Raw genomic sequence first — 20,500 nt, 5'->3', positions numbered from 1 at the left:
ATAAGAAAGAAAGATTAATGCAGGGTGTCCTGCCCTCTGGAAAAAAATTGCTGTTTTTAATTATGAGACAATGAGTACGTGCATTTGGAGAAGAACACAGTGCCCGGGGCCTTCTGAGGATAATTAGCTTCTGGTGACCACACACAAGCCTCTGGGCCCATGGAAAACACTCCACCACTGGACTTGCATCTTAGGCCTTAGAGAAGCACAGTGGGGAAGACAGGTGAGCAATCCAAGTCTGCACACTCGGGGTCTGCACTCACCAGTGACCCTGGGACAGCGGGAGCAGGTGCCTCACCCATCCAGGCTGGGGCCAGGGGGACAGTGCTGTTCTGGACACAACTGTGTGTGCAGCAGGTGAGGTCACTGTTCCCAAACATCAGAGCAATCTCAGGCAGCAGGGGGCCAGACACAAGCACAAGAGACCAGGGCTCCGGCTGTGGCCCATGGCAGGCTGCCTGCGCCCATGTCACTGTGGAGGGTGGGTGTGCCCATGTCACTGTGGAGAGTGGCTGTGCCCATGTCACTGTGGAGGGTGGGTGCGCCCATGTCATTGTGGAGAGTGGGTGTGCCCATGTCACTGCGGAGGGTGGCTGCGCCCACGTCACTGTGGAGGGTGGCTGCGCCCATGTCATTGTGGAGAGTGGCTGCGCCCATGTCACTGCGGAGGGTGTGTGTGCCCATGTCACTGCGAAGGGTGTGTGTGCCCATGTCACTGTGGAGGGTGGGTGTGCCCATGTCACTGTGGAGGGTGTGTGTGCCCATGTCACTGTGGAGGGTGTGTGTGCCCATGTCACTGCGGAGGGTGTGTGTGCCCATGTCACTGTGGAGGGTGTGTGTGCCCATGTCACTGTGGAGGGTGGCTGTGCCCATGTCACTGTGGAGGGTGTGTGTGCCCATGTCACTGTGGAGGGTGGCTGTGCCCATGTCACTGTGGAGGGTGGGTGTGCCCATGAGACTCCAGAGAGTCGATGCACCCGGTGTGACTGCCAAGAATGTGTGCCCATGTGCCTGTGTATAGTGGGTGTGACCATGTTACTGTTCAGAGTAACTGCGTCCAGTAGGAAGGTATAGGATGGCTGTGCCCATGTCACTGTGAGTAGTAGATATGACCACATAACAAGTGTTCCTGTATAGAATGGGTGTGCACCCATGTGGGTGTGTGAGTGTGCACAGTACCACTGTGTGGAGTGGGTGTGGTACCACGAGGGTGTGCACAGTGTCACTTGTGATGGGTGTGCTACCATGATGGTGCGCGTGGTGTCGCTGTGTGCTGCCATGAGGGTGTGCACAATGTCACTGTGTTTGGTGGGTGCACTACCATGAGGATGTGCACAGTGCCACTGCATGTGGTAGGTGTGCTACCATGAGGGTGCGCACAGTGTGCGCCAGTGTGTGCCACCATGAGGGTGTGCGTGGTGTCACTGTGTGCTGCCATGAGGGTGTGCACGGTGTCACTGTGGTGGATGCACTACCATGAGGGCATGCACAGTGTCGCTGTGTGGTAGGTGTGCTACCATGAGGGTGTGCATGACGTCACTGTGCGTGGTGGGTGTGCTACCATGAGGATGCGCACAGTGTCACTGTGTGTCGTGTGCTACCATGAGGGTGTCCACAGTGTCTGTGTGTTGTGGGTGTGCTACCATGAGGGTGTGCACAGTGTCACTGTGTGGGGTGCACACCCTCCTCTTTTGCATGCATATTTTCCCTTGTCCTTTTATCACTATTGTCCGTGTTTTCACCCCAGGAGGTTTATGTGGAGTGCTCCACATCTACACAGCCTGTTTACCCAGAGTGTGGGATCGCCCACTGTGTGGACACTGAAGGGGTCTTAGCCAGCCAAGTGGGTGAAGTGGACTCTTATGTGGTTGTGCAACACCTCCCACCGTTTCTCCTCGACATCTGTGCGCTCTCTGGACAACTTTTCTTTGTTCTATTGCACCTGTATGTCTTGTTCTTATTTTCAAGGCATGGAACGCTGGCGCCTGGCTGTTTTGAAATGGTTTTGCCTGCTACTTAAATTGTCTTTAACGAATTCACTGTCCATGGTTAAATATTGAGTCACAGCCGAGGAAACACTTCCTCCTCCCAGTTACCTTTCCATATTGGTCAGGTCAAGGAGAAAATCTGTCTCTGTTGAGATGTGGTTTATCTGCTTCACAGCGTTTAACAGAGGGATGACTGTGGCCATCACATCCTACTAATGATTTGCAACTGTTTTTATAGATTTACTTTCTATTAGTGAAAATGTCTGTTGAACCTTCTTGTTTGTTATGCTATAAAGGTAATGCTTTATGTGCATTATTCGTGTATAACAATGTACTGTGAGATTAAAACTGAATGTACATCATCTCACAGCAGATGGGACAGATGTGACGGCGTCATGTTTGCATGTGGACAAGGCATTCCTGCAAGTCTCGGGTGTCTGGGCTGGTCTGCTCGGCCGTCTCTGAGGACGCACTGTTCCACCCACTCCCTTCATCCACCTCTTGCCCTGCAAGCCTCTGCCAGCACAGGGGGCTTCTCTTGGTCTTCTCGAGGATGTGAGGGATGTCACCAGTCACCATCCCCTGTAGTGCTATGGCCCTGGGTGCCAGGGTGGGGAGTAGGAAGTCGAAACAGAAGATGATGACAAGAGGAACAGTCATGGTGGTATCTGAAGACATCCATCTGGCAACTTTGCTCAACACCAGCAGGCAGAAACCTTGGCTGCTGTCAAAGCACAAAAACAAACGACTCTGGAACCAAAGGCTTGCTATTGGGAAAATCTGTGGTGGATAGGGCCCTGTAGCTCTTGAAGGACAGAAGGAGCCCAGGTCTCTGCCTGACTCCTCTCCCACATCGAGGATTCTGGACCTGGGGTGGGGGAAGGAGGACAAGCTGGGGAGCATCCGGTGACTCAGAAAGGAGCCAGAGCCGAGGGGCAGCACCCAAGGCCACGCCTGCCCCTCAGTCGAGGTTGCGAGCATTCTGCAGACCTGGGGCCTGCAGTTCCCCAGCACCTGTGCCTATCACTTAGGAGAAGCCGGTCTCAGTTCCCATGGGATTGCCCTAAACATGTGGTCGTCCTGGAGCTGACATTTCTGAGGTATGTGCTCAGAGACTCTTCAGCCTCCTTTGGTGCCCACGGCGCCCGCCCAGACAGCATGCTTCTCCTCAGGGCAGGGTGGATGCCTGGTCGGCCCCCAGCCTTCGGGGTACGTGAGCAGAGGCACTGCTTTCCAGGCCCACGGGAAGAGAGAGCACAGTAGACTCAGCTGTCACTCACGTGCCGCTTTTATCTAGTTGGGTTTTACTGCAAATACCCTCTCATGGACCCCGGGTTCTCACATGCACACAGGAGGGTACACACTCTGCCCCTGGGTTGTCGCATGGACACAGGAGGGTGTACACTCTGCCCCCAGGTTCACACATGCACACAGAAGGGTGCACACTCCAGATTGCAGTGACGTTCTGCACCCAACACATATTTTTGAGCATCTTCATGCTGGGATCCTTTTCTGGGTCACTTTCATAAACACCTTTTCCTAGGACTAGCAGAGCCTATCCATCAACCCTGGGCCATTTCCCTTCCTTCCTGCTTGGCACCCTTCATTCCAGCCTGGATGTGCATGTAAATAATTTGAAGCTAAAAGAGAACAGTGAGTTGTGCCCGTGCACCCTCCACAGCTCAGTCGACAGCGAGAGGGCCGTGTGGTCTTCAGGGGGATCTCAGAGCCCATCCGATGTCATCAGAAGCTCCGCAGTGAAAGACCTTCCTGCAGGGCCCAGAGACCGGAGCCTTCCAGGAGTCCATGCTCAGTGCGGCTTCAGTACCCAAAACCTGTCCCCGGGAGGCCCTGCTGCCACAGAGGGAGGACAGGTCCCCAGCTGAAGACAGCAGCACCTCGACTCAGGGGGGCCTCCCTGCTTCTCCACTGGCTCCACTGACAAGGGGAATATCCACTTTGCCCTGCACAACCCCATGCTCTGAAAAATAGGGCATGGTGCCGGGAAGCCAGCCGTGCCCCAGCGTGATTTTTATCTAGCGGAGGAAGTGAATAAGCAAGTGTGAATTATGGTGCCAAGTGAGAAAGTGCCCACAGCGATGCCTGAACCAGGTGCTATGGAAACGGGAGGAAGAACCGGTGGGCACAGGGGTCGGGAGGCAGTCTCAGTGGTCTCTTCCCTCCTTCTCCCTGGTCATGCTTCTTCCCTAGGGGACTTTATCCTTTTCCTTTCACTGTGCTGATTGCATGAGCAAATGTTTCCTTCAGAAAAGGAAGACACCGGCTGTGGTGTTCGGGGTGTGGTGGTGCCAGGCAGGGAACATGTCAGCTTCTGAATCGGCCAATGACTTCATCTCAGCTCATCCCTGCCGTGGACTCAGGGCTCAGGAGTCAGGAGCGAGGTGCCTTCGGGTGGTGGTTACGGTAAATCGGCTGCCACGTCCTCCAGCATGCAGATAAGAAGCATCCGATTAACACGAGTGTGACTAGGACCTCCCAGGTCTCCTCCCTCTCTCCCTCCTCTTTTCTTTCATTCAGTCAACGTTTTAAAAATTCATACTATGGGTCCGGCACGGTGGCTGACGCCTTTAATCCCAGCACTTTGGGAGGCCGAGGTAGATCATAAGGTCAGGAGATCGAGACCATCCTGGCTAACATGGTGAAACCCCTTCTCTTCTAAATATACAAAAAATTAGCCAGGTATGGTGGCAGGCCCCTGTAGACCCAGCTACTCGAGAGGCTGAGGCAGGAGAATGGTGTGAACCTGGGAGGTGGAGCTTGCAGTGAGCAGAGATTGCGCCACTGCACTCTGGGCAACAGAGCGAGACTCTGTGTCCAAAAAAAAAAAAAATCCATACTATGTGACAGGCTTTGTTGCAGGGCTCAGTGATCAGCAAGAAAGATGAACTGGAAGGTGTGCCCGGCCTCTCAGGCTCCCTGGGTGCAGGGAGGCAGGCACGTGCCCGGTGATTCCAGCCAGACTGAGTGACAGACTGTACACACCAGGCGGGAGGTGACACCACGGTGTGCTCTGAAGAGCCTGGGGCCGAGAGAAGAAGGGCCAGAGGGTTTCAGAAAGAAGACTAGAAGGATGTGCAATGTGCAAGGAATGGGGTGAATGAAATACTGGAGTTAGAGATGTGGACTCGCACCTTTCCTTGTAGGAGTCATTCTGTTCAGGCGGCTGATGGAGGTTGGCAGAGGAGGCGGCCAGGGTTGGGAGACCTGAGTGTCTGGACTTCCTGGCTTGGGAAACCACAGGGCAGTTTCAGCAGAGGTGAAACATGAGAGTCTGCATTTTAGCGAGCTTAATGTGGAACAGGACCCAATCAGAAGGGGCAGCCAACACAGGGAGCAGTGCCTTACCTGTCACAGCTACGCCCCAGCCATACCTGCCACAGGGCACCCCAAATGGAGCTCGTTGTGGATGGGACTTGGGTGTTATAAGCAGGGGCATTTGGGGCTTCCCGGTGCCTGCAGCATGAAGGCACCTTCTTTGAACCTGTAACACATCCCCCGCCCCCCGTGGAGATCCGGCCTCCACAGCAGAGTCCATGAGAGTCCCGAGTGCCCGGCCCTGGCCCAGCTGCACCCAGAGCGCCCTAACAGAAGTGGGAACTCAGTGAATAGTCACTCAATAAATAACTGTGTGTCTGACATAACCCTGTTCTTCACGTTCATTAGAGCTGAGATGGCAGAGGAAAAACCTGGCATAGAGTAATTATAGTTGAATACACAAAGTAGCTTTCCCTCCAGGAACTCCCTTGCCTTACTCTTACTATTAAAGGATTAATCCACTCCTACTTATTAAAAGTACTTTTTTGAGAGGTATCAAGTTTCGGTTAATTAATGGAAACTTAAATTTAGGAAGAATAAGTAAACTTCTTTGTGAAATAGTATTTCCATCGAACTACTGCTAGATCGCCTTGGCAGGTGGGTCTTTAGGAAAAACCATGTGAAAGAAAACCCTATGAAACCTCACAGGTCAGGCGGCCCCGAGCACCTCTGAGCAGGTGTGTGGCAGCGGGACCCGCCACTCCCACTCTGTGCCCCTGAGCTCCCGGTGGGCGGCGACCCCAGAGCATCTCTGAGCAGGTGGGTGGCAGTGGGACCGCCACTCCCACTCTTAGCCCCTGGGATCCCCGTGGGAATGAAGGGAGGGTGGTTGTGTGGCGTGTGGCCCGTTGGCCCAGAAAGTGGCCCCTGCGAGTCGGGATTGCAGAACACACAGCTGGGCAGCCTGCCCTGAGCCTTCCACTATTCTCGTTGTTCATCAGATCTAAACATGTCAAAACAAGGCCTCCTGGCTGCCTCTTACTCACAAGGAAGTGACTGACATACTTTCCAGATCGCAAATGATGCACGTGCTTCCCCGCGTCTTCATGTGTGCAGCATGCGGAAGGCAGCTGGGCTTGGACGGCAGCTCTGTGCTGCAGCGTGGGCTGTGGGAGCAAGTGGCTCTGGATGGGAATGTCCCGCGTGTTGGCTCCTCCGCTGTTTCCTGTGGGCCCGGGGCTGCCCTGCCAGGGTTCTGAGGTCACTGGTGTCACACCATCAGCCTCCGAGTCAGGGCCTCCGTGGGAACGCTCAGCACCACGCTGGGCTCCAAGACGTGACTGCATAGACTCTGGCTCACACTACACATGGAACTAGAGTTTAATCATCTTAAACTGCCAAACGCACAAACTGCCAAACTGTCAACCTAGTAAAGAAGCCCCTTGGGGAGGCGGCGATCTCTGGGTACAAGCAGAGCCTAGATGCGTTCTCAGCCGGAGGGCACGCAGGTGCACAAAGACTCCTGGGATCCAGGCAGAGGATAAGTGTCACCTTTACAGATGCCATGGCAGGCTTCTGGGATAATTTAAACACCAGCAAGGACGGTAGCTACCAGGATTAAACATGCGGAAATGTTGAGATTGGTGGGTTCACAATATACTAAAATTATAATTGATACCTTTTGATCACTGCTATGTGATAATCTGAACAAGTCAATATTGACAAAGCACCATTAATAAATATAATTAATGCAAATAGGTGATTGTAAAACATAAATGTGTTAGAAGGGACTTCTGTAAGTAATTTATCCTATAAAAGAAATCTTCAAATCACATACACACACATATATATGGTTATTCTTGCAGGATGACAGTGAATCAAATTTTTTTAAAAAACAGGTAAATAAAGAAACAGGATCTAACACTAATCTGGTCTGTTTTAGATGAACTGTACCAGTAATAAGGTACAAATGAGGGAAAGCATCTCTTTAGCAGGGAACGATGGCATGAGAATACTGCCCTTTTGCAGCTCCTAATCAATGAATCAAAGCAATGTCATCAGTGGCAGATTATACCCCACAAAAAGGTAGACCCGCAAGCCAGGGTGAATGATCAAACCTGGATCTGACACAGCGTCCAGAGGCAGCTACCAGCTACAGGAAGAACCGGCCGCAGAGTGCTGGACGGAATGACGCCCAGACCCAGCCAGCACAGTCCCCGGGGTGGGAGGTTCTGCAGGACAGACGGCTGTTTCCTCGGCAGGTAAATCACACGGAAAGGGGGAGACGGAAGAACCCCAGCATCCCACCGCGGGGTCCAGACGCACACGGACTGTGATTCCAACACGCTGCAGTTAATGGTGGGTGCTCACAAGTAACAATGGCCTGTGAAACCTCACTGTGAATTTGACGGTTTGATTGATTGGATGAAATGATTGATAACTTTTTAAACATGTCAATGGGATTGTGGCTATGGTTTGCTAAACAGAGCGTATCTTTTTAGACATGTAGGGGGTTATCTATGGAAAAACTAATGTGAGGTGTGGGACTTACCTAGTGTAACGGGAGAGCTGGGGACTTTCTCTTCGCTGAGCCTTACTTTCCGGGTGTCCTCAGAAAGGCTGTGTCTTTAGTCCGGCAGGCGATATTCTACATACATTCTGAGCCCCTTTCCTGGATTGGTGCTTGCTGGAACCAGATGGGTTCACTATACTATGCTTCCTATTTAAAAGTTCTGAAATGCAATAGAAAAAAAAAGGAGAATATGTTTGTAACTGGGAGGTGGACAAACTTCCTTAGCAATGCAAGAAACTCTGAAGCCCCCAAATAACAAAACTTCTCTATGACAAGATCTGCCATAAAGAAAAGGGAAGGGGAGCCTGGAAGAAGATATTCACAGCATACAACCCAAGATAGCCGCCCACACGGCATGGAAGCCCACAAAATGGAAAGACGAGGAGACTTGGGACTCAGGGGAAATACGAATACAACAACTCAAATGGCCAGCCTCACTTGTCCTGGGAAACGCCCAGTTAGAAAGGCAGTAGAATGCATCTCACCCATGAGACTGGCGGAAGGGAGCAGGGTGGACGGGGTGCTGGCACTCTGATGGTGAAGCAGAAGCTGGTAACGTCTTTCAGAAGAAAACACAGCCACATTGATTCACGTGGAAATGCACTCATTCTAACTGAACAATTCAGTTCCCAGGAATCAGCTCTAAAAGCCTCTTGCCCACTGACAGCTTCATATTGTGCAAGCTCGGTACTCTGCGGTTTCCATTTGTGGTGTTTGGAGCTGCATCAGCTTTGCTCACTCGGAACTGGATTTCCCCAAATGCTCTTCCCTGCCTTGTTCTGAGCAGTGGGAGCCACACAAGACGTTTAACATTTGAGGAGATTGGGAAGCAGAAGTGAGGCAGCCCCCACACACCCAAAGCAAGCAGCTCCCGCAAACACACTTGCCCCGCTGCGGTGGGCAGCAGGACAGTCCCCACAGGACCCTCAGCCAGCAGCCACGGGGGCTTCCCGCAGGACCCATGTCACTGAGCCTGGAGGGGCTCAGCGTCCTCACTGCTCACTGAGGCTGGAGGGGCTCAGCGTCCTCACTGCTCACTGAGGCTGGAGGGGCTCAGCGTCCTCACTGCTCACTGAATCTGGAGGGGCTCAGGGTCCTCACTGTTCACTGAGGCTGGAGGGGCTCAGGGTCCTCACTGCGGAGGCTTCCTGCAGGTCCCATGTTACTGAACCTGGAGAGGGCTCAGGGTCCTCACTGCCTGCTTTGCCTTGCATTCCTTCTGGGCACGGGCCCTGCTGGCCTCCAGCCTGTTTCTCAGGCTCTGCTTCAGAACAGGTGAACTTCTCTAATATTGCCCTTGAAGGTGGATGTGCAAGCCTGTTCCATCCTTGTGTCCGATGAGAAGAAGGTGTGAGTTTCCTCATGGAGAGCCTGCTGGCTTAGAAGAGATACTCACCTGGGAATCTAGCACTGGGGTGCTTTAGTCTGAGCTGTAGACGTTCTCATTTGAGTCACTGGCCAGCACTGAAACACGGGTTCATTTCAGATCAAACCTGGATTTCTTGCTTCTCTTGGAAAAGTTTGGCCACGTTGGGGCCAAACTCCCACATAGGAATAACCTCATGTACTCAGGGGTGCAGCCATTGACACCCCACACACAGGTGTCTGCGGGGGCTGTGGTGCCTCCCACCTCCATGGGGTCCATGCTCAGGCCCAAGGCAGAGCCCCCACTAGTGATGGGCAGGGCAGATGGAGGCTCCTGGCGAGATTCCTGTGAGACACAGGGAAGGACATGGGAAGGAAAGGAGGGAGGGGGGAGAGACAGAGAGAGAGAGAAACATTGGGACGTTCTCCCCTCATCCCGGGCACACACGGGGTTTTCTGTGTGTCTAGAATGTGCTGTGTGTGATGGTGATGACCAAGGGTTGGCAACTCACCTTTCTCAGATGGCTGTGAGAGTGGCCTCCCTCTGACACAGTCCCAGCTGCTCTTTAAAGCCTCAGTTACCCCAAATTCACTCAGAGTGGACAGTGCACAGAGTAGCACATGAGGGCACAGAGTAGCACATGAGGGCACACAGAATTCTAGGGGCAGCGAGTGCCCCAGGGCCAGAGGCAGTGGCACAGACAATCTTCCCACACGTGCAGGAAGTCCAAGACACACAGACACAGCCCCACCACATACAGACAACCCATCACACACAGACAGCCCATCACACACACAGATAGACAGACAGCCCATCACTCACACAGATAGACAGCCCATCACTCACACAGATAGACAGACACACACACAGATAGACACACACACAGACAGTCCCACCGTACACAGACAGTCCCACCGTACACAGACAGTCCATCACACACACAGATAGACAGACACACACACATAGACAGACACACACACAGACAGTCTGACCACACAGACAGTCCTACCATACACAGACAGTCCCACTGTACACAGACAGTCCGACCATACACAGACAGTCCATCACACACACAGATAGACAGACACACACAGATAGACAGACACACACAGATAGACACACGCACAGTCTGACCACACAGTCTGACCAGTCCCACCATACACAGATAGTCCCACCATACACAGACAGTCCCACTGTACACAGGCAGTCCATTACACACACAGATAGACACACACACAGATAGACAGATGCACACACAGATAGACACACACACAGACAGTCCCACCACACAGACAGTTCCACCACACACAGACAGTCTCGCCACACACAGTCCCACCGTACACGGACAGCCCATCACACACACAGAGAAGCTACCCCATCACACACACACACACACACGCACACTCACTGTGTTCCCACTTGGAATATGGGGACTCAGGACCCTGCTCTGCCCCTGGAGACTGGGAGACTCTCTGGTCTCTGAGCATGAGCTGTGCCTGGATGGAGGCCACAGCTGATGAGTCGTGTCCGTCTCTGCTACAGCCATCAGCTGTGGCGGGAGGTGAATCCGTGATCCGCGAGGTCGCAGCCACGTGTGCTCAGGGTTCTGCTGTCCTCTCCCTTGGAAAGGGAGCCCTCCCCACCACACAGTCATCACACACAGGCCCTGGTGCAGATGGCCAGCCTGACCGGCCCAGGGGAGCGCCTCCACCGGATGGAGCCCGACCAGTGGCCTCCGAGCCTAGGAGGAACTTGGGTGACAGGCCGCAGCTGCACCGGTGCAGTGGGGAGGGCCAGCCCTGCAGAAGCCAGCGGGCAGGACAGAGGTTCGGGGCTGCTGGGGGACGCAGTCCGAGGACAGCCTTCAGAAAGCCCCTCGCAAAGGCCTTCCTCCAGAGTCCCCTTGAGCCTTGCTGTCTCTGTGATCCTGTGTGTGGCACATGGGGTTTCTGTGTCACCCACATTTCCCCAGAAACCCTTGCTCTCCCTATACAGGGACCCTGAGCTGTGAGGTGGAGAGGACCCCACGTCTCCCAAGCAGCCCCAGCCACGCTGAGAATGCGTTTGGAGTTCCGGGCCCTCCTCACAGCCAGGTCATGCTTTCGTTTTGGGGAGGACTGAGACATGCAAACCTGGAAAAGCGTTTTCGGAGCAGCCAGGAACCCCTGGAGCCTTCCAGGCCTTTGCAGGGCTCTGGAGCCCTGAGGGAGCGTCAGGGTGGAGGATGGGTCTCCTCACTCCAGGCTCGGCTCCAGTCCCTGTGAAATCAGCCAATGGGAAAGGATCTCCCCAGTTCTGTCCCTTGGACCTGCAGGGATTCCTCCAAGTCCCTTGTCTCTAGTGGGCCTGCAAGACCGTGTGGAAATTCAAGAAGTCCCATGTATGTGAGGCCTGTGCCTGCACCAGGCCCCAGCTGGGTTCCAGGGTGGCAGCAGCTGAGGCTGTTGAGGTCACGATGTCTGGGCCCCAGAGACAGTGTGTGGGGCACGTCGTGACACGTCGAGGTGGAAGCAGCCCGTGGGGGCCAAGTGAGGCGAGGTGAGGTGGGTGGGGTTCCAGGCAGGGCCCTCGTGCTCAGGGAACTCTGGGCTTGGGGGACGTGCTCAGCCATGCCAGGGTCACTCACAGCCACAGGCGGAGAGGCCAGGAGAGACCCCTGCCCTGTGGTCCCAGAGATGAGACCTTGAGGCTCCCTCCCCGTGGACTTCAAGTCCCCACTCACATTGGCAGAACTGGGGGACGCAGCTACTGACCTGCATCCCCCCAAAGCCTCAGGAACCCTGCAGCCTGTGGCCCTGCTGGAAGGGCCTCAGGTGCCCTCAGCAAGGCAGGAATGGCCTCCACAGCTGTGCTCTGTGGCCCCGAGGTGGGAACTCAGCAAGAAATGGCTTTGGCTTTGGCTGGGTTCTGGACGTGGTCACCTGTTGGAACATAAAGTGCTTTCGAGTGGCCGGCGTGGCCCATGCTACTCAGGACAGAGTCAGGTCAGGTCAGCCGGGATAGGCACGTTGAGCTGTTGCCGCCATGGGTCTCCTCCGGGAAGGACACCGGAGCTGTGGTTTGCTATGGAGGGCTCAGGGGAGCGGAGTCCAGCTGACTGGCCCCTAGCAGTAAGAATCCTGTCATTCAGGATCTTTGAAAATCTCTCCTGAGGGCCCAGTTAATAGGACAGGGTGGGGGAACTCCTGGGATGTTCCAAACTCAGTGCCCTGGAGGCCACTCTCTGGAGACAGTGCCTGAGCTGATGGGACCACAGCAAGCAGAACAATGCTGACCCAGGGTTAGAGGCAGACGCCATAGAATCAGACTTGCAGACAGCCCTGGTGGAAGCTGAATGCAGGCACACGAATGGCCCGTCACGCAGAGCACGTGCAATGATGGAAGACCACAAGGAAAAACCACAAGGGCACCTGAGGAAGGGCTGCAAGGTCACTCCAGGGGAGACCCCAAGGTCACTGTAGAGGAGATCGCAAGAGGACACTGCAAGGTCACTCCAGGGGAGACCACAAGGGAAGACGCTCCTGGTCTGAGAGTCCAGGCCTCAGTTTACCCACTTGCTGAGTCTTAGAAGGCTCCCCTGGCTTTCCAGATGGCCAAGGCAGGAGGCCCATGCCAGCCAGAGCACTTCGTCTTTCAGGACCGCTCTGTGTTGGCCTCAGCTCCTTCTGCCTCCTTTTGTCCCTTGTCTGGGAGGACCATGGTGATGAATTCAGACCCATCTCCCAAGATGAGCTCTGTGTTTGGCCCACCTGGTCAGACCTTTGATTTGAATGTACTGGGCTGAAGTTTGGGACTTCAGGTCCTTGTGTGATATTTTCATTTTCATTCTTAGGAAGAGCCATCCCCAGGTTTTGGGAAGTGCCCCGCGGTGCCCTCCTAGTCCAGACCTGAGCAGCTGCAGGGTGACCAGGGCCCCTGGGTTCCTCGGGCCGTGGCCGAGTGGCCCCGTACGTCTGAGCTTTTAGCGGACACTCCGCGAAGGTTTGTCTCTAGAGGAAAAGGCTTCACGCCTTTACAGCCCCTAGAAAGAGTGTGGGGCGGCCACTGCCCCCACCCGTGGGAACGAGGGAAGCCCCTCCCTCCTGCAGGCCACAGGCAGACAGTGGGCAGGGCGGCGGGGGCGGGGTCCCAGCCCTGGGGACCAGCTGCTGTTGCTGGTTGGCCTCAGGCAGTTCCTGCACCCTCTCTGAGCCTCGGCCGCCTCACCTAAAATGGCACCTGTTTCCCTGCCTTTCGGGGTGACTTTCGGGTGCTGTCTTGCTGGGTCCCCTGAGGCTGGGAGCAGTGTCTGCCCAGGGCTCTCTCAGGCTGAGGGAGAAGGCAGCTTGGCCCGGCAGGTGGCCACGGCCTCACTCCCCTAAGCCCTGAATGGAGTCACTGAGCCGCCTGTCTGCTCCTACGTGTCCTGTGTGCTGTAGGCCCCTGGGCGGTGGGAGACCCTCGCCGCCTCTCTGGGAGGCTTTCTCCTTAGAGAGGTGTGTGGCCCGGCCGAGACGGCTCTGGTACACGGACCAGGACTCAGGACCTGCCGCCCCTCGTCGCAGGGCCTGGGACAGCTGCTGACCCGTCCTGACATGCAGCTTAGGGCGGGGCCTCCCCAGCAGGACGGGATTCAAGGCTCTCGGCCCCGGGGTCACCGCTAAATGGCAGGCATAGGAGCTGCACATTTCTGAGAGGACATTTCCTGACTCTTACTCCATTTGAATCAAGTAGAGATAAGCACCCTTATGTCTATGTTATTTCAGATTTAAAGAGGCTATACGCTTTGAGCTTTTTCAGAGAACGAGGCTTGTGCCTGGCTGGCTGGCTGTGCCTGTGCGGGACCTGTGGAGAGGCCAGGGTTAGGGCTTGGTGCCAGCTCTGCTGGAGGCTTCCACTTGCTTCTCAGCCTGGGGCAGGGGCTCCATCCCAGCCATGCCAGCCGGTCCATCCTGTCAGGCTGTGGCCATGTGCACCTGACATGGTCCTGGCCTGAGTGGGCGTCAGCAAATCCCTGACACACAAGGGACTGAACAGCAGCTCAGGAACAGCTCCACGATCCCTCCAGGACACAATGGCAGCGAATGGATGTGATGCAGACGGCAGCCTTTCCGTCCTTCTTCACCCAGGGGTCCCCATGCAGCCTCCACTGTGCAACCCAGCCACGCATCAGAGAGACCACAGCCTGTGCCTCTCCCCAAACCCAGACCTGTGCCTGGCTGTTCCTGAGCAGTCCTGACCCTGACTCAAACCGTGGCTCCCACCACCAGCCAAGCGTGTCTCTTCCTTCCCACGCGCACGTTTCCCTGCGTGCTTCCACTCTGAGTGAGAGGAGATGCCATGGACAGCTTGGTGCTGCAGACCCACAAATCTGATTGTGCTGGAAGCAGTGCCGGCCAGTGCACAGGGCAGTGGGGCTTGCAGTAGCCTGGTGAGAGACCCCGGGCAGACGGCAGTGATGTGTGGGGAGAAGCACTCAGCCCCTGGCTGTGTTTTCCACGTAGAAACTTTGGCGTTGTTGATGGAGGCTGGGGTCAGGGTGTGAGCAGAAGACGGAGGCAGGGAGGGTGGGTGGGGGGCCTCTAAGCTCTCAGTTCAGCCTCAAACAGCGTGGCCTACGGGACAGCACAAATCTGCATGTGCTGGGACACGGCAGGACACACATGGCCTATAACGCCGTGGCCAGCAGCACCATCACAGCCATTTGGTGGAAACCAAAGACCCAAGTCCACAACAACAGATTCTGAGGAGGGGCGAGCCAGGTGGTCATCATTGTCGAGCTTTTCAGACAGGACATGTGCCCCTTAAGAGGCAGACACTACAGGTGTGCGGCGGGGCCCCCGGCAGGAATGGCCACCTCTGTCTCAGGCAGAACAGACTGACGCCACCTGCCTCTGTCAGGGCCACACCTGCAGGAAAGAATTTCAAACTTCAGATCTGATCACTCTGGAAAAAAGAGAGTGAACGTTTCAGCTCCCTCTCAGCCTCGCAGTGGTGGCGTCCACGGGTGGCGAGTCCAGATCCTGAGGCTGCCACAGCCCCTGCACCATGGCGGCCACACAATGCTCAGGCACCTGCCTATGTCCAAGGACACCCAGCCTTGGTGAGGCCCAGGGCCACCGCCCAGTGCTGCTCTCTGGGGGCTCCTTCAGCTGCAGGGAGCCAGGGCCCCTGCCCATCCCGAGGCCCTGTCCCTCCTGCCACCCTCTCGGCCTGCACCTGCCACAGAATCTGGAGAGGTTTTCCAGCAAGGACTGTGACCGCAGTCAGCAAGAGATGAAGAAGGAACCGGCTTCCCATGATATGTACCCAAGGCGCCAGCCACAGGGAAACACGCACAGGACATCACAGGGCACGTCTGACAGAGATGCCGTCTCTGATGCTGTCTCTGAGCCACACCCCCTGGGCCAGGGCCACCCACCCCCATCACTGAGGCCCACATCTGCCAAGGCCCACACCTGGGGGATGGGCAGTCGGGGGAGGATAAGTGATGCCGAGGGTCTGGGGAGCCCCTTAACCACCAGGGCGAGGTTCCCGGCTGGGGAGATGCAGAGCCAGGGCTCTGCACAGGGGATGCCCTGGGGAACAGGCGTGAGAGCCACCTCTGTGAGGTGAGGTCAACAGACAGACGTCAACACAGGGCTGGCCAGAGAGAAGAGCCGGTCACCCAGGGCCTTGGAGGGAAAGGAAGGCTCAGGGACCCATGGACAAAGGCTCAGAGAAGCTGCTGAGGGGCAGCCTGAGCACAGCGAGCTCTGGGACAGTGGCCACGGTGTCCAGTGACTGGGTGTCCAGCGACAGAGTGTCCAGTGACAGGATGGGCCCAAGGGGACAGTAGCCACAGTGTCCAGTGACAGGGTGCCCAGCGACAGGATGGGCCCGAGGGGACAGTGGCTGTGATGTCCAGCAACAGGGTGGATCCGAGGGGACAGTGGCCGTGATGTCCAGTGACAGGGTGGGTCCGAGGGGACAGTAGCCATGATGTCCAGCGACAGGGTGGGTCTGAAGGGATGTGATCTTCCAAGGCCACATCGTCATAACTCTGCGAACATTTACACTGAAAAACAAGTGTTTGACTGGCACTGATGGCTGGCACATCTTCCCTCATTCATTCCAGCATTTACTTGGCACCTCCTTCGTGGCCTCAGCCTCCCTGGTCCCCGGTTTGCACCAGACCGGTGGCAGGGCTTCCCCACCTGCGGATTGAACCCATGCCAGCCTCCATCCTGCTCCCCAAGGCTCAGCCTCCCCCAAGCCCAGTGGCCTCCCTGCTCCCAGGGCCCCCTCAGCCGGGCACTATCACACTCTTGGGTTCACATCGACACTCTTGGGTTCACATCGACACTCTTGGGTTCACATCGGGCCACCGTCTGGCTGGGCAGGATGAGTCCTGTGGGGCTGGGATGTGCATGTCAGCAAAAGAACCAGCACCAGGCTGGTCTGGAGATGCTAACCCAGAGGTTCCTGAATCCGACGGACTGTGCTCGGCCCTCCTGGCCTGGCCGTGTCCTCAGCTGGTGCTGCAGCCCATCCTTTCTCTGCTCCCCACAGACCTGTGGCCACCCTTGTGTGTGTCTGTGGCACAGTTAAATTACACATTAATTGAGAGGAGGACCTGCCCCGTGGACCTCTGCAGCCTCCACAGGACCTGCAGGTGCGCAGTGGTTCCTTTCTCATAGCTCCGAGGGCCAGCACGCTGCGCTCTGTCTCACCACTCGAAGTGCCACACAAACAGCAGATGTCTCCCCGTCCTTTCCTCTGCTGCTACTGCCGAGTTCTAGCCTCCAACAGGCCAGCCCCAAACCAGGCCCCTGGCACCTGCTTAGGCCAGCCAGCCCTTCGGCCCCTCTGTGAGTGTCCAGCCTCAGGCCCCAACCTCTGCTGCTCTGCCTCAGCACCCAGAAATGGTCTGCACACAGCGGTCCCCACGGTCCACAAATGCACCCCTGTATGTTCACACAAATGCATGTGCTCCAATAATACACACTCACAAGCTGCACATACACACATATGCCTATACAGTACACACAGGCACACACAATAAAACGCACATACGCACACCTACATACAACACACACTCAAAATCACACACGTATGCATATATAGTACACACAGGTATACTGTGTGTGTGCACACACACAACACAGTATACTTACAAAAACGTATAAACACACAACAAAACCCATGTACACACACACATACAACACACAAGTACACACATGCACACATATACATTACACACATACACACAACACACACAAGCGCACACACACATATTCATATACATTACACACAGGCATACACAACACACATGCATACACGTACACACAGGCACACACAATAAAACTCACATGCACACTCATACACATAACACACTTGCAAGTATGAGACTCCAGTCAAGCAGATCTAAGTAAACGGACGATTGGATGGAGTGGAAATCCCCTATCACCTGCTCTGAATAGTTTGCTATCTGCATGATTAAAAGGGAAAACTGAAACTCTTATTAGAATAAATAAAGTAAAAATGGTCATTTCTTACCTTAAAATATAAACACGTGTCTGCATGTCATGTGTGGCCTGTCAGGAAGACGATTTGCATTGTCGGGTTCTGAGGGTGCTTTACAGGAAATAAACGAGGAGGCCCCTTCACGTGACGGGCTCCCGTCTCGCACGCTGGTTACCCCTCGGAGCTTCCCGTTCGTGTGGACTGTGGCAGTGACCTCTTGTTAACGCCAGAGAGGTCTGTGGACCAGTGTGCTTTCTGCTCACATCGACTGAGAGGGCACCACTGGGTCACAGCCGCACATTCATGAGAGTTTTCATCACACAACTGCACATTTGATGGTCTCAGCCCACACACGGGGAGGCGCACCAAGAGCACGGGAAGCACCGGGCGAGCTCAGGAGCTGCAGCCGAGATGTTGGCCTCTTTTATTTCCTCACTTTCCCTTTTATGTGGCTGTAGCTCTCACATTGTATTTAACCCTCCTTATAGCCGTTTGCCATTGTGTGAAATGGCAGTTGCCCATAATCTCCTGGGACTTGCTGCTCTGGATGGAGGCTGAGTCCCTGAAGTCCGCCCATCTATGACTCCTGGTCCACCCGGGCATTGGCCCTGCCATGGGAATGTGCCTGAGTCTGCGCGGCTGTCTCCACTCAGAGCCTCCCCCACAGGCCCACGTAGCCCTGCCCACTCTCCCTGGGGTTTTGGGTGAGGTCACGGGGTTAGGGGTGAGGGGTGGCCCCGCTCCAGGCAGGAGTGCCAAGTCCTTTCCAGTGCGGCTGCCCAGTCCACCGTGGACCTCAGTGTTTGGAGGCACATGGCCCCACATCCCTCCTGACACTGGGACGTCAGGACTTTCTGTTCCTTCAGGTCCCATGGGTGTCAGATGGGGCCTCAGGCTGAGCAGTGCATGTGGGTGCCCAGTTCATTTGTGAAACACCTTTCATGTCCTCTGCAATCACCCTGCAGGGCCATCCAGGGTCCTCATGGGTGTGCAGTCGGCAGGACAGCGGCCCACATGGTGCCCACGCCCATCCTCAGAACCTAAAATGCGTCGCCTGTGTGGCAGGAGGGGCCGTGCAAATGCGACCAAATCGAGGACACTGAGCAGGGAGGTGATGCTACATGATCCAGGGGACCTGACGTCCTCACGGGAATCCATAAAAAGGAAAAGAGGGAGGTGGAGGGTCAGGTTGGCCAGAAGGCCAGGCACAGACCAGACAGAGGCTGGGGTGGAGCTGGAAACAGCACAGACAGGTTTTCTCCCAGGAGCCTCCGGTGAGAGCCAGCCCTGCCCACATCTGCATTTCAGCTCACAAAGACTTGGGCGGGATTTCTGACCTTGAGAACTGTCAGGAAATAAATTTGTGTTCTTCAAAGCCACTAAGTTCATGGAAATTTATTGCAGCAGCAAGAAGAAAGGAATGCATTGCAGAAGAGGTTTGTAAAAAAGATCTTTGGTATTTATCATTTTTAGTTGCGTGTATTGCAAAATCTCCCAGTCTGAAAGGTTTAAGATGTTTTTTGAGGAGGAAACGTTTATAATTTAAATATGGTCAAATTACAACCATTTTATATTTGGTTTTCTTTAAGATAAGCTTTCCTATTCCAAGGAGTAAAAGATACTCACCTGTATGGTGTACAAAGGGTGTAAATTAATGGAGAGATAAATCATGTTCATGGATAGGAAATGACAGTTTTAGCCAGTTTGAATCTATAGACTCAGTCCAATTCAAATCGAAGTCCCAACAGAGTTTTCTATGGAGCTCAATGAGCTGATTCTCCAAGTGTGAGGAAAGAGGGATCCAGGGAAAGCCCACACTCCTTGCTGTGGTGTTTAGGGGGGTGAAATTTTTGTGTCAACTTGACCGGCCCATGAGGTGCCCAGATACCTGGTCAAGCATTATTCCGGTGTGTCTGTGAGGGTGTTGCTGGGGGAGACTGATGTTTGAACCTGAGCATGAGAAAGGAGTGGGCCTCGGTGTGTCTGTGAGGGTGTTGCCGGGGGAGACTGATGTTTGAACCTGAGCATGAGTAAGGTGTGGTGGGCCTTGTCCGAGCAGTTGATGACCTGAATACAACAAAAGGGTTGAGAGACGGAACTGGGATGGGAACTGATGCCGGCAGCTCTCTGGGTTGCCCCCCGGCATATCTTGGACTTTGCCCCCACGACTCAGTGAACCAGCTCCTTATTGTCTATGTATATGCCCACTCCATTCTGTTTCTCTGGAGAACCCAGACTAATCCAGTGTTCCAGTTTCTGCAGGTTTCTGAGGCACCACCCCACACGTTCCACCTTGCACTCTGTCTGAAGTAAGCCCTGGGCCAGCCCTCCCCAAGGAGACAGGAGGCTCCACTGTGAATGCCTGGGGTCTGCCGTCTGCCTCCTTGGGCTCTGTCTCTGTTTTCCTATTCATGATGTAAATGTTGGAGAGTCAGTTTAGCCTTTCTCGGTGTATCAGTCCACTCTTGCCCTGCTGTAAAGAAATCCCTGAGGCTGGGTGATTTCCAAAGAGAAGAAGTTTGATTGGCTCACAGTTCTGTCAAAAAGCATGGTGCCTGCATCTGCTCAGCCCTTCACATGACTGGAGCCAGCAGAAGGGGGTGGGGGCTGTGCCACACTTTAAACAACCAGATCTGGTGAGAGATCTCTCAGGAGATAGCTCTAGGGGGGAGGTGCTAAACCACTAGCAAATTAGAAACTGCCCCAAAACCCAGTCACCTGCCAGGCCCCGCCTGCAACATTGGGGATTACAATTCCACAGGAGATTTGGGCAGGGACATAGCCCCAAACCACATCCCCCAGCCTTGGTTTCAT

The 20,500-nt window shown here is 54.9% G+C and overlaps 1 protein-coding gene across 1 annotated transcript; it reads right to left on the bottom strand.

Annotated features, from left to right (window-relative positions):
- Nucleotides 1-3,260: 3,260 nt before the first annotated feature.
- LOC105487641 (uncharacterized) lies at nt 3,261-13,869 on the bottom strand. Its single transcript, XM_071096057.1, has 9 exons — nt 13,556-13,869; nt 13,090-13,223; nt 11,956-12,075; nt 11,335-11,460; nt 10,864-11,129; nt 10,611-10,751; nt 7,816-9,547; nt 5,141-6,872; nt 3,261-4,431 (listed from the first exon to the last, which is right to left on the bottom strand). The coding sequence occupies exons 1-7, from the start codon at nt 13,867-13,869 to the stop codon at nt 9,314-9,316; spliced, it is 1,335 nt and encodes a 444-aa protein (XP_070952158.1). The 3' UTR covers nt 3,261-4,431; nt 5,141-6,872; nt 7,816-9,313.
- Nucleotides 13,870-20,500: the final 6,631 nt, after the last annotated feature.

The sequence above is a fragment of the Macaca nemestrina genome, chromosome 5 (genome assembly GCF_043159975.1).
Source record: "Macaca nemestrina isolate mMacNem1 chromosome 5, mMacNem.hap1, whole genome shotgun sequence".
Lineage (NCBI taxonomy): Eukaryota > Metazoa > Chordata > Mammalia > Primates > Cercopithecidae > Macaca > Macaca nemestrina.
This window is presented reverse-complemented; position numbering and strand designations above follow the sequence as displayed.